The 13,826-nt window shown below is 34.3% G+C and overlaps 2 protein-coding genes across 12 annotated transcripts; one reads left to right on the top strand and one right to left on the bottom strand.

Annotated features, from left to right (window-relative positions):
* Positions 1-690: 690 nt before the first annotated feature.
* Positions 691-6,876, top strand: LOC120083120 (DNA-binding protein BIN4). 10 transcript variants are annotated; one of them, XM_039038729.1, is made up of 14 exons: positions 695-925; positions 1,145-1,245; positions 1,469-1,612; positions 3,482-3,617; positions 3,916-3,977; positions 4,186-4,480; positions 4,644-4,723; positions 4,811-4,864; positions 5,085-5,199; positions 5,553-5,599; positions 5,764-5,838; positions 5,935-6,010; positions 6,086-6,222; positions 6,318-6,876. In XM_039038729.1, the coding sequence occupies exons 3-14, from the start codon at positions 1,565-1,567 to the stop codon at positions 6,417-6,419; spliced, it is 1,227 nt and encodes a 408-aa protein (XP_038894657.1). In that variant the 5' UTR covers positions 695-925; positions 1,145-1,245; positions 1,469-1,564; the 3' UTR covers positions 6,420-6,876. The 10 variants fall into 10 exon arrangements, 9 of the variants coding, with proteins under 9 accessions (XP_038894657.1, XP_038894649.1, XP_038894639.1 ...); XM_039038721.1 differs by having other exon boundaries at positions 1,374-1,612; XM_039038711.1 differs by lacking the exon at positions 1,145-1,245.
* Positions 6,877-8,896: 2,020 nt separating this feature from the next.
* On the bottom strand, positions 8,897-11,718 carry LOC120082923. 2 transcript variants are annotated; one of them, XM_039038355.1, is made up of 4 exons: positions 11,408-11,718; positions 9,520-10,772; positions 9,343-9,422; positions 8,897-9,243 (listed from the first exon to the last, which is right to left on the bottom strand). In XM_039038355.1, the coding sequence occupies exon 2, from the start codon at positions 10,729-10,731 to the stop codon at positions 10,294-10,296; it is 438 nt and encodes a 145-aa protein (XP_038894283.1). In that variant the 5' UTR covers positions 10,732-10,772; positions 11,408-11,718; the 3' UTR covers positions 8,897-9,243; positions 9,343-9,422; positions 9,520-10,293. The 2 variants fall into 2 exon arrangements, with proteins under 2 accessions (XP_038894283.1, XP_038894275.1); XM_039038347.1 differs by having other exon boundaries at positions 9,343-10,772.
* Between the last annotated feature and the right edge of the window lie 2,108 nt (positions 11,719-13,826).

The raw sequence follows: 13,826 nt of genomic DNA, 5'->3' as shown, positions 1-13,826 counted from the left end.
TCATACCTCTCCTTTAAATTTTTCCACAAGATACGAGGATCTTTTATTGTAAGATATTTCATTTTCAATCCCTCGTGGGGATGATGACAAGGAAAATCATAACTTTTTCTTTGTCCTGACTGGACGTCGTATTTCCTTATTTAATAGTCTCCCTAAGATTCATAGCATCTAGGTGGATTTCGACATCAAGTATCTATGACAAATAATTATTGCCATTAATATCAAGGGAGAAAAATTCTAATTTTGTGAGATTTGTCATGACAACACTATCATAAAATATTGTACTTATGTTAGAAATTAAATAGATATTGAATATGCAAAATAATATTAAATTTATTAATTATAATAACGAAGAGGGAAAAATCGACATACCTTTAGCGAAAAAAATGATAGGAGCTCGAATAACATGTTATGAATTTGAAGAGCACAACAAGAACACAGATATAGAGATGATATAATATAAATATAATAATATTAAATATATAAAATATAATATAATATAAAATAACTAAAACTATAAAATTAGTGAAATTGATTTTAAGATGCATAAAATGTTACTATTTATAGACAAAGTGATAAATGAGATGTGGACTTACATAGACACGAATAATTACAAGACACATATACAATATAAAGAGTTAAGTTCCATTTATTATTATAATATTCATAATAATACATTCATTCTTAACGTTTTGAATTTTAATCAATCCTCACGATTTCTCGAAAAAAAAAAAAACCCTAAAATATAATTTCACTTCACGCAGGCGTCGGTAACAGCATGCACCACACCCCACGGCAGCAGCAGCAACTTCTTCCCTCCTTTAGTCTTCAAATCGAGTCTTCAGTTCACGCCATTTTCTTATTCTTCTCCTTTACACCATTTTTTCCCTTCAGATTTCAGTCCAGTTCACCTACAACTACTAGCGTAAGTTTCTCACAAAGTTCAAGAAGTAATTTAATTTGGAGTAAAATTAATAACTCTAGAAATTTCTCCTTTCAAATCGAGTATCTCTAACCCTACAAAAAAAAAAAAAAAAAAGAAAAAAAGAAGAGATTGGCTGACAAGAATTCTAAGACTCGGTTTTTACTGTTTATATTTGAAATCTGCGCGTACGTTCATTACCTGGAAATCCCTGTTTCTAAGGTGATATAATTTATGCGGGGTACTCTGGAGCGGAACAAGTTTCATTTGCAGCTCAAATTTCAATTTACACTCTTAGCTTTTGCTTTATACTGTATTGGAGGGTAAGTATTTGCATCTAAGATGAAGAATTACATTATGAAAATTATTTTGTGTAGTAGCATTTGCATTCATTACGCACTCTAGGAAACTATTTCTGCTCTCAGCATGCGGCGTTTGCTTAATTTTGTAGGCATCCTTTATTTGATATGACAAGTTATGCATTATTGATCTTGGAAAATTATTTGAGGACAATACTGGGGAAGAACTTTGTTTTTCATTTACCAGGTGAGAGAATTGTGGATCTCTAAGGCAAGGGCATTATTTGGTAGCGGCTAGTACATTGGAAGACCAAAATACTTCTGAATCTATACGAAGGCCCAAATGGGCAGTTCGAGAGAGCAGTCTCCAGATTGGATGCGATCTTTCCAAGTAATCTTGTCTACTTGACGGTTTTGTTTCACATTATAGAACAATCTGCGGGGATTTGAGTTTTTCAAGTTCTTTACCTGTATATACCTAACATTCTGATGGCAAATGTATTTTATTGGTATGTTCATAATGGATTACAAGAGTAATGTTAGCTCTCTTAAGTAGAAAGCTTGAGAAATAACATAAGCTTAAATTATAGAAAATACCCTTGAAATGTACTTTTATTTGAAATATATCCATGAACTTTCAAAAGCTTTTTTAATATCCTTTCAAGAATACCCATATTGTTAGTTTTTTATGGAAATTGGTTAGTACTTTGTTTCACAAATATTCCTAAATTTACCCTTAAACTTACAAAAAAAGGTTAGAAAAATACATTTATTGTTAAGATATGAACGAAAGCCATTAGTATCTCGTTTAAAAACTATTGGTAAACTTTTAATTGTTGCATTAATACTCTTAACCTTTAAAGGTATTTTTTAAAGTTAATATCTTGTGGTGTAAGTGCAGGGAAGGTCGTTTTTTGTAAAACTAACCAAAGAGTTAGTTCGTTAGTAGTTGTTATGTAGATTTGTTAACAACTTGTACTTCATTTTCTCTGTACATATAATTCTTCTCCCTCATGGAAGGGTAGAGTTTCATTTGAAAATTAGTTTCACATTTGGTAATACACCATCTTGTTTCAATGTTTTTTTTAAGGAGGTACTTACAATAAAGGTATTGTTCAAATTTTTTGAAAGTTTAAAGGTATTTACAAAACTTTTGAAAGTTCAGAGATATTTTGGACACAAAGTACTAACCATTTCTATCAAAAGGTAAGCATATTTTGAACTTTTTTTTTGAAAGTTTAAGGTATTAATGAAACTTTTGAAAGTTTAGAGGTATTTTTTAAACAAAGTACGAAAGTCAAGTATTTTCTATAATTTAGCCCTAATATAATAATCCACTGCCAATTTGTTGGTAAGTGTATTTTATTGATATATTTAGAATAGATTACTAGGTTGATGTTAGCTCTCTTGTGACTATATTTGAACAGGATTTGCAATACATTGTGCAACTTTGTCCTTGAGTTCTAAAGAGTCTGATGTAGCTCTCTTAAACAGAAGGGCTTGAGAAATAAAAGAATAATCAACTGCCACTTAACAATATAAGACTAACAACTTTACCACTATATTAACCAATCAGTACATATAACAATATATGCTTCAAAACCCTTGGCCATAAATTTCAACTCCAAGTTCTTGTTTTTCAAAAGGCTCTTTTGTTATGAGTGGTATCAAAGTAATTTTTCCCAAAATCGATAAAGATGGTTGTAAAGAGAGGAAAACTCATATATTTTATGACAATCTAAAATTGAACTGCATTTGGATCGTTCCTCAAACTTGGAATCTTCAATAACACATTAATTTCCAGTTACGTATACACTCTCTCTCATCTAGAACTTCCATTCTTTTCATCCTTGCCTCCCAACAATTTCTTGTATATTTATTTTGATTTCAGTCCTTAATGCTTTCTTTAAATTGAGTTTTTCTTTCACAAATGATTCTATCTATTGGTCTCAAATTACACTGAAATAGACTGAAATTCTACCATATAGGTTTCTTCTTTGTACCAAACAAAAACAAAAAAAGGGAAAAAAAAAAAGAAGGAAAAGATACAAGTCTGAGGTCATGATTTTCCTTCTACCATTTGTATTATGTTTAAATTGTATTTAAAGGTTTGAGATTGCATGGAAATGACTGCAGAGTTATTTACTAATGTACGTTTTCATCTACAATATTGATCTTGCACTGTGATATATCGCCTTCAAAGTTTGTTTTTCTTTCATGATAATTGATGCCAACAAGAACAATTTACTTTGTTGAATAGGCACCAGCTGGTGTTGCTCTATCCTCTAATTCTGAATCTTCAAAGAATGATAGCTCATCAATGGACAATGCAGTTGATCAAAAGGGTCCATCGTCAAATAAAACCACACAGGATTTAGATGGAGATCAGATCCAAGGTATATTGAAGTTAAAGCTTGAAAGATTCTGTCTAGGAACGTAGTCATGCACACAAGAAGAAATGAGATTAAAGGCAAGAGAGAAGTCATATTTTAAACATCTCAGGAGAGAAGTCATATTTTAAATGGCTTCGGGTTCTATTTTTGTGTTACCCCAATGATTTTCAAGCATGAAAACTTTAACGACTTGTATTTCATCTTATTCCTAACTACTACTTGGACCTGGATTATCATTCTCTAATGATACTATATATGCTGTCTGGCTGAATAACACTTTTGTCATATTGTTTTAATGCAGGGGATTGTGGCAACCATAATTTGGCGAAGGAAGTGAAACCTGAGGAACATACAGACCATGAAGTGAGAGACTTTACCTCTGGATTTTTATTTTTGTGAGTGTGTGTATTATTAAGGACATTAGTAAGTTAGTAACCTTCATCTCATTTATTTAAAAAATCATACATGCAGAGATGGTTGGCAGACCTTTTTAATATTCCAGTTTAAAGTATTTGTAGTAAAAATGTAAAATCTAGTTTGCTAATGGGAAAATCTTATTTTCATTTATCAGAACTCAAAGCACTCTGTTTGGATGTTATCATCGGATTCAGAGTCATGTCCTGATAATAATTTTATAAAGGAAAATTACAGTCATCATGAAGAATTATCTGAATGTGCAACATCTCAGTTCCAAGGGAGAGGGAGAGATGAAAATGCAGGTCTCAGATTCACTGAGGGAAAATCTAAATCAAGTAAAGTATCAAATAAAAAGTCTCCAAAAAAACAGGTGAAGTCACAAGTTTGCACTTCAGTCAAAGAGAAGATAATCAACTCCGAAACCAATAAAGGTGGTCTTATGTTGGAAGGTGAGAGAGTAGTATAATAGGACATACCATTGAAAGGTAGAAGTGACTTATGGAGAGAGCATTAAATTACTTGAGCTTTAATCTTGTATGCTGCATGAAAGGTATTGCCTGCTACGTATGACTTTGTTTTAGAATATTTTCTGAAAATGTTCCGTCCATTCAGGATCTGAATACTATGTAAGAAATGGTGAAGATGTGGATATCATAGAAAAAGATGCCTTGGATGGCTGCAACGGACCTCCTGTAAGATTTAATGCTAAAAAAGAAAGACGGTTATAATTCATTACACTCTTTGTTTACTCATTTGCTTTAGCAAAATTCAATGTACAGGTTTCCTCCTCAAGGTTGCCATTGGTGTTGTCTGACAAAGTCCATAGGTTGAAGGTAGTGTTGCGATAAATGAATTCTTTTGGCAGCCGCCTTTTGTCTTGAAACGAGATGCGAGTTCAAAGAAGTTTCATGGAGCTAGTGTACCCCTTTTTAGTTTATTAAATCCTTTAATCAAAGTAATCACAGCATGCTGCATTCTAAGTCAAATTGAAGGGGAAGCGGAGAAAGAATATTGAATATGAGATTTTAAAAGCTATTGTCTTATCTTATGCAGGCACTTGTTGAGTGTGAAGGAACTTCAATAGATTTGAGCGGTGACATGGGTGCTGTAGGACGAGTAGTCGTTTCAGATTCCTCATCTAAAAATGAACTTTGCCTAGATCTGAAAGGTAAGTTTCATCCACGTGTGCTATGTTCTGGCAGTAAAAGTTCAGGTATACATCAGTATTTAGTTGTCCAATTCGTTATTATGAACATATAATAAACATATAGCAGGTGTCTGATCTGAAGTTTTAGGGCCTGACTTGTATGGATTGTGTATCATAATTAGAAAAGCAGGATTTTATCTTTCATTTTACTCGATTAATAAAATTTTTACATTTGCAAATGTTTACTTTCCCATATTCAGTGCTTAATGTTGACCCTCTTACCATTCTTTCTGATCATGTTGGCTTATTTCAAATATATTTGTATGTCTAGCAGTTGTCGGGTAATTGTGTAAGTGTATGGTTTCCTGACTCAGGTACAATTTACAGAGCGGCAATAGTTCCTTCAAGGACATTTTGCATCGTATGTTGCCATTCTCAAACTATTTGTTATTAGTAGTAGCTCAGTACTTGAAAGTAATGTTGAAATGAAAGGCCTTTTTTTCTTATTGCTATTTTATTGTTCCAAATTGAATTGTTTCAGAAATTTCCTCCTGGTTTTGTTGATGTAGATTTTATCTTGTTCAGGTTAACTTTGGTCAGTCGGAGGCAAAGGTCGCTCTTTTATTCAACTACTATATTTTTTATAATAATGATAATGTGGTACACTTGAATTTTGCACTATCAATTTCGTTTTTGGCTGGTTACTTCATTTTTCTTATGAAGCACCCCTTTGTTTTTGGTTTGCTACTTGATCAGATAGAATCTATCATGAACGACTTCATACAGTTGAAGGCACTGTCCAAAGTTGACGAGGCTGAAACTATGATTGAAGGTGACCTGCTTTCAATTTCTCTAAATTGTTCAAATTTGCTTATTTCTATTCTCATTCTGTGTTTTGCATCTGTAGGAACATTAGATGGCTTCTCATTTGATTCCGAAGACGAGGCTGAGAAAATACCTAAAGTCACTTCTTCTCCAACTGACCAAAATGAGCCTGTAGAAGGGCTCAACACAAAATCCAAAAACAAACCCGAGAAATCATCAGTATGTTTCTACATTCAATTGCATGTAGTATCTTAATGGCCCATCTTGTGTGTGTTGAACGAGTACATGGTTATGCTATGCAAATGTCATTGTAGGGGCGAAAGCGTGTTAAAATTGGAGGAAAGCTGCAAGCACCGAAGAAAACAAGGAAGAAAGTTCAAGGTTCTAAAACTAAAAGTACAAAGAGCAAGAAATGAAGTTCGAAATCTTTGCTTGCCCTTAAAAGGAAAATAGTCGTTTCGTCCGAATAGAACAAGTGGGTCGTTTTATGGGATAACTTCGCCCTCGAGCTTGAGGTTTTAATTTTTTCACAGTAGTACCTTGATTGACTTCTGCTAAGAGGCAAAGCGAATGAGAGGCTTCGACCAATGCTTGAAAGTTGAAATGCAATATTTCCTCTCCCGTCTCCTTGACAAGAAGTTTAATGGTTTAATGAATGATCAGACTCTGAAGTTCAAAATTTTATCAATCACTGGCTTCGGTTATCTATTTCTCTCGCAAGTCAAGTACTCAAATCCGTTGATCTCCTGTGTCTGTTTCATGAATCCTTTTTAGATAGAACATTTCAACTAGTAGTTGAATCAAAACTCTAAAATGAATTTAGAGAAAACTCTAATATGAATCTATCAGTAATTCATAACTATTTTGACTTGATATGGATGGAAAATGTTGTTACCCACTTAAGTCAAAACGGTTTTCTCTAGTATTACATTAATTTTTGCTCTATTAGATTATGCATTAACTATTATAAAACAAAATCTTAACAGATGGTATGAATTCATTCTCCTGTGAAACTTTAAGGTTTTAATTGATATAATTATTAGTTTTGGATTACAAAGTGTAGGGAAAAGAAAAAAAATAAATAAATAAAAGTCTCCTAAACTTTTCTTGATTTGTGAGTCTAGCAAACTAATTGGTTTTTTCAAGAGTAGTTTTAAAAGTCACGCTTAAATGATGCAAAATTTAAGATAATGGGTGAATTAGCTGTCTGTATATGTTGGTTGGTTTGCAAAAGCTTATTTTAATTTGGTGTAATCATCTATTGACATGGCGAGCTATTATAATTGATTTGGAGGGTTTGTTGAAACAATTTAAAAGAATCAATTTTGATTGAAGTAGTGCGAGGAACTACATCGTGAAAAAAAATAATTCATCAATAAAAATCAAGTCTTTTTTTCAGAAATTTTTAATTCGAAAAAGTTGAAGGAGAGGAGCCAAGAGAGGTTCTTTAGAGTAGTATTTATGAGAAGGAAATCGTGGATAAGTAAGAAGAGGAGCCAAGAGAGGTTCTTTAGAGTAGTATTTATGAGAAGGAAATCGTGGATAAGTAAGATCCATACAACGCTTTGAGTCATTAGAAGTTTAGGAAAACAACAAAGAAACATAATGACAAAAGTAGACAATTTTCATCTATTATCATAAAAATCAATAGAGAAATATATCGTGAGCTTGATTTAGTGTTATTAGCATGACCTCCATCTTAAGAGGTTCGGTTCAATCCTCTACCTTATAATTGTTGTACTAATTGAGACATTAATCTAGTTTCAGATTTTCATGTGATTTTGGATTTTCAAGATTTTAACGTGATTACAATTTTTGTTGATCTTTGTTGTCTAGAAAGTACTGTAAAATGTGACTTCGAATATGACTAAGAATCTTCGATACTTGCCCTACAAAAAAATTGTATCCCCTCAAATTTAAATCATATTTCCATCATCATAGTCGGTGCTTGAGATAAAAAGTTGAAATGATAAATAAATAATTAAAACATATCCTAAAGTTCATTTGAATCTTCCATCTTTATTCTTAAAACAAAGGTTGGCAGACAAACGGATGTTTTTATGTAAATTAATATCCCCCCCCCCCCCGGTAGAAAATGAGGAAACAAAGAGGAAAGCAGGATGGAGAAAACATTCAATTATCAGACCAGTAATTTTCAAAGCTAGGCTACATCTCTTATCCTTCTAACGTATCATCACAAGGTATACTTCGTTCACCAAGAATTCTCAACCTGCCTGCATAATGCAATACCAACTTTGCCACCTAAAGCTGCAAAAAACCACAAAAATTGAGTGGCGAGTGCTCCTAGTCCCAACCAACCCAGCAGGATAATATAGAAGGATAAGAATTGAAATAGTTCTGTTGCAGAGTGAACTGAACAAACCAGAAACCCCTTATACTTATCAATGAATTGTTTCTTTTACTAAAAAACTGAACAAACCAGAACAAACAAAGCATTTAATTCAAATTAGATGAACTATCAATTGTAGAGCAGATAATGCAGAAGATTGACTGCAAAATGCTGCCTCAATCTTCTTACGTAACCAGAAAACTGAACAAACTAGAAACAAACAAAGCATTCAAATTAGATCAACTATCAATTGTAGAGCAGATAATGCAGAAGATTGACTGCAAACTGCTGCCTCAATCTTCTTACGTAACCAGCTCAGAGACATCTTGAAAAGTGGCAACCAACGTGTACAAAATGGAGCTTTATATTTTCCAGCACATCACAAGTTCGACAGCTCCGAATATTCAGCCAAGTAAAAAGAAAAAAAAAGTAGCAAGAAATGACAAGGTTGGCAATTGGGAGAGGTCTGAGGAGAAAAAATCAATAGGCTTCTCTCCAAGAACAGGGGAACCACAGACCTTCTCTAGTCATGATTCAATGTTATGCCATAAAATATAATTCAATTTCATTCGAATACATAATACAAAAGCTCACAGTCAGCCTTTAAAACAGGCTTTACAAATGGGCTCACACAATAGTTAAAACTATTACAGTAGCTTGATCAATTATATCATTATTCTACAATATATAGGAGGAAGGAATCGAACCTCTAATCTCGAGTTGAAAGCACAAACTCTATGCCAATAGCTCAATTATATAATAGATTACACAACAGGAAAAATATGTCCTTCAATGTTGCACATCTTAACAAACTTAATATACAATTCACTAGGCTGCAGAGATTACTTTCAAGCATTGTCCCAGTAGGTAAATTAAATGCTTGGGAAAGCCTGCAATCCACCCATTCATTAGCTTTAGCTCCATATTTGTGTGGGTTTGCTTAAAAACAAGAAATGAAGAAGGCTGGCAAAATCGTAAGAGTAGACTACCTCAAAAATCTTTTTTCCAACTTCTGGACATCTTAGGTCTCCACATTTACAAAGGGCACCAATCCAAGAGGCTAACAAACCTGCCAAGAACGGTGATAAAGGTCAAACAACAGTAATTAAATTCAAATAAATTGCAGAACAAGGAGCATTAAACAATGAGCATAATTGAACCCTCACAAGTAGGCAAATGACCAAACCCCTGCTGGAAAAAAAAAAAAAAAAAAGACTTAAGGACATCCTCATATGAAAATATAAAAACAAATATTAGATATGAAAAGTGAAACAAGTCTAGGGCAGACCACATCACTGCTCGTAAACCTGAACACAGCCAAAAGCATGTCTAGCAAAACAGAATCCAAAACTAAGTGTCTTAACTCAAAGAACTAGAAAATTGGACTTAGAAGGTAGGGTTCTAAACAGAGGTATCATCTTCAGTAACCCATTCCATGATAATCAGATTTGAACTCCGGATCCAGACGATAGTTGTTAGAGGATTAAGATTATTGGGATCGAGTAAACATGATATAGTTAAATACAAAATAGGAGACTACTGCAAGTAATCTCAAAATGCCTTTAGCGGTGTAAACGCATATCAAATAATGTTAGGAAAGTATATCAAGAAAGGATACTAAGGAACCCTTTAGAGCTACAACAGTCTATGATGAGAAGATACAGGGTAAGGAAATTCTAAATAGAAATGTAAAGTTTATGACGATCCTGCTCCATCCCATCTGTCATAGTCAATCTAGTGTCAGCTACATATTGCATTAAACAAGATTAGAAATATAAGCGTTCCTACAAACAGGTGGGGCATACAAAGGTCCACCACTTGAAGTGCCCGCAGGTCAAATCCATTATATGATATCAGTCCGTAGGCAAAACAAAAAGAAAATTATTCAAAAGAACAGCACAGAGATAAGCCCCAGTTTCCCTTCTTTTTCATATGTAAATCTAGCTCATATCCATGCCATCTCCAACTTGACTACAAATTGGAACGGCAGCAGAGAAAGATCTCTCAAAAGGGGAAGGATGAAACTGGGCATCCCGCCTACGCTTAAAAGCAAAGTCATCAATGGAGGAATTGTCAGCATCAAGCTTCCTGCGAATGCCTCTGATTGCTTGTTCCTCTGTCAGTGTAAGTGGGAATATTTGCCCACTCGCACGGCAAAGTGAGCTATGGTTATCATAGAGAATTCGTTGGTCACAGTTTTTGTCACAAATGTGAGTCATTCCTGTAAGTTTGCAGCGGTACATATTACCACACACATGTTCATTCTCACATTTCCAATCACATTTGTGGGCAGGAACTTGCCCATCTCTACCCAGAATAGTTGAAAGATAAATAACATTTGCAGGCTCTGAGACCATGGATTTGCCGTTCAACTCCATTGAGATGATGCGGTCAAAAGGAAAGTCTTGCCTCAAAATTTCTGCAGATCCCAACACAAAATAGAAAACGGTCAAATATTGGACTATGAGAGAAGGGAACCCCCAGGTACGAGGTACCTACTTCTCTGATGAATTTTTTTTCGTTTTTGTCAAACTAAAGTCTTCCCCATCACGTCCTTAAATCATTTTCCTGGGTTTGGATTCTAAATTTAACTGACATTAGAACATATATACATCATCGAATTGATAATCATCTAAGAAATTATAAGGAAAGCCTCAACAAAATCAGTCCTCCAGATCTTAAAACAGTAGAATGGTATACCATGAGACACGAAAAAGAATGAGAAAAAGTAAAAGGTGCGTGCAGTAAGAAGGCATCCTTACATAGTGGCAGATTGTTATAAAGAGGACAAGCAAAATAATTGGCATTATCCTAACTCCCCAGACGACAACAACAATCCTTAATTAAACATATTGCAAAAACCATGGTGATTTCAGACCAGATCTAAGAAACCCATGTGCGGATTAGGGAAAATAACAAATACTTAGTACTGCAAAGACGCTTAAAAAGTTTCTTACTAACAGAAGAAAAAAAATTATGAATGGTTAGATAAAGATCTCAAAAGGGAAATTATTAAAAAAACAAAAAACCAGAAAAGGAACAGAAACAACTCACTTGATCTGAGGAGGCCACAGGGCAACACCAAAGTATTGGAACAAAAAGAAGAAGAATAAGAAAAGGACAAACGCGGGGGAAGGAAGCTGTCTCCCTCTGAATCAACTCCAGCACTCGCTCGTCTCCGATTCCCTCCGATTTTGGAAGCACAACAATGGAAAAAAGAGAACAGAAAATGTAATAGAACGAAAGAAACGAGGAAGGAGGTAGAGCTTATTTATAGAGAGGAAAGAGGAGACTTCGTAGTCCGTGATGATGGGGTTGACGTTGTTAGTCGTTGGAGTGGGAAGGGACGGGATTCACATTTTTTTTTAATAAACAATTTGTTTCAGAAGAGAGCATTAAAAGATATAAATATTTCAGCATTATCCACAAAATCATCTATATGCAATAGTCCATAAAAGAATGAAATCCTGGTTTCAAAAATAAAAAAGATAATGAAATTCGATTTCCCTAAAGCACCTGTATTTTTTTTAATGGAAAAAGTTAAAATATTAAATGTCATTTTTGTGTTTAGTTATTTCAATTTAGTCTAGTGTTTCAGCATGTATATTACTAGTATATCTAATATTACAACTAATTGTAGTTCAATTTATCATATTCATGAACGTTGATGAATTATTCATACATCAATGTTATATTTGAAATTGAATTTTCAATTGGTGTTGTTATAATATTGATATACTTTAAAAGTAATGATACAATATTGTTGAATTTGAAATGAATTTTGAATTGACATGACATATCATTTATACACAAATGTTTAAAATTTTGACGGTCCACTTTCTTGTGGCGTTTTATTTGTAAGTTCAGTATTATTATATCCATGCAACCATTACGTATGTTTTATAGAAAAAAAAATATTTGAAGGAGATAAGGAAGAAGAAGAGATTGCTCGATGAATTCACCTTGTATTATTACCAAATATTTAAGGAATATTTATACAGGAAAACCCCTAATTTGGGATGGCAGGAAATAATAAAAATAATCAATAAACATGTACAGAACAAAGAGTGGACTAATCCTAACCATTAAGATTCTTTCTTAACAGAATTTGTTGAGCCAATTATTTGGATATCTATTGGTGTGGACTTGCTGACTGTGTTGGTTGTGTTGGGTTTATCTGATGTGGGGGTCTTGCCATTGCTGACTGGGCAGTCTTAACTACTCTCCTTAATATCCCCCCCCCCCCTAATGAGAGGGGAGAGCAACGACTCGGAGTTTGTTCCATAGATTGAAAAATTGGGAATGTGTAGGAGTTTTGGTGAGACAATCAACAATTTGATTTCGATATGTTTCGTACGAGCGTGGAAGACAGGGTTGATAGCAAGAGCATCAACACTTAAGTTGTCACACCATAGGATTGACTTAGTTTTCTTTACAATGCCAATTTCGTTCAAGAGTTACTGAAGCCAGATTATTTCAGCTGAAGCATAAGCCAATGCTCGATATTTAGACTCGGTGCTGGATCGAACGACACGAATTGCTTTTTGGATGACCAAGATACAAGACTACTTCCAAGAAATACACAATAGGCAGCTATCGGCTTCCTATCATCTATGTTGGCAGCCTAATCAACATCTGAAAATGGTGAAATTGAGAGATCAATGTTGGGCTGGATATACAGACCAAAATGTTTTGTGCCATTGAGATATCGAAGAACTCCTTTTACAGCTTGCCAGTGGACATTAATTAGGCACTTGAGGAATTGACTTAACTGATTTACAATATACGTAATATCTGGTTGTGTGATGGTCAAGTACTAGAGTGCCCCAACTGTACTTCGATATATAAAAGGATTAGTGAGTGAAGTGCCATTGGTCAAAGATAACAGTCGGTTCATAACACTAGGTGAGGGAGCAGCCTTGAGGTCACACAAATCAAGCTTAGTAAGAAGATCATCAACATATTTTTCTTGGTTTAGAACCACTCCATTCTCCAGGTAGTGAATTTGTACACCTAAGAAATATCTGAGAGTCCCGAGGTCCTTGAGTGCAAAACGATTGTCCAACACGTTGATTAGTTTTTGTATGCCTGAGGCATCATTTCCCGTTTCTATGACATCATCTACATATACTAGTAGAAGCACAAGTGTTGAGCCATTTTGAAAAATGAAAAGGGAAATATCAGATTTAGCATTCCGAAACCCCAGGATAGTATAGCGTTTCTTAGTGTATTGTTCCAAGCTCGAGGTGCTTGCTTGAGCCCATATATTGCCTTATTAAATTTGTAGACATAATCAGGCAGGTGAGGATCAACATATCCCTGTGGCTGGCTCATATAAACATCTTCCTACAGAGTGCCATTCAAGAAGGCATTGTTAAAATCAAGTTGTCGGAATGTCCACCCTTGGGAAATAGCAAGAGTAATTACAACTTGAACTGTGGAGGCCTTAACTACAGGATTGAAAGTTCCGAAG

Source organism: Benincasa hispida, chromosome 1 (assembly GCF_009727055.1).
Source record: "Benincasa hispida cultivar B227 chromosome 1, ASM972705v1, whole genome shotgun sequence".
Classification (NCBI taxonomy): Eukaryota; Viridiplantae; Streptophyta; class Magnoliopsida; order Cucurbitales; family Cucurbitaceae; genus Benincasa; species Benincasa hispida.
Note: the sequence above shows the minus strand (reverse complement) of the source record. Positions and strands in the feature narration are given on the sequence as shown.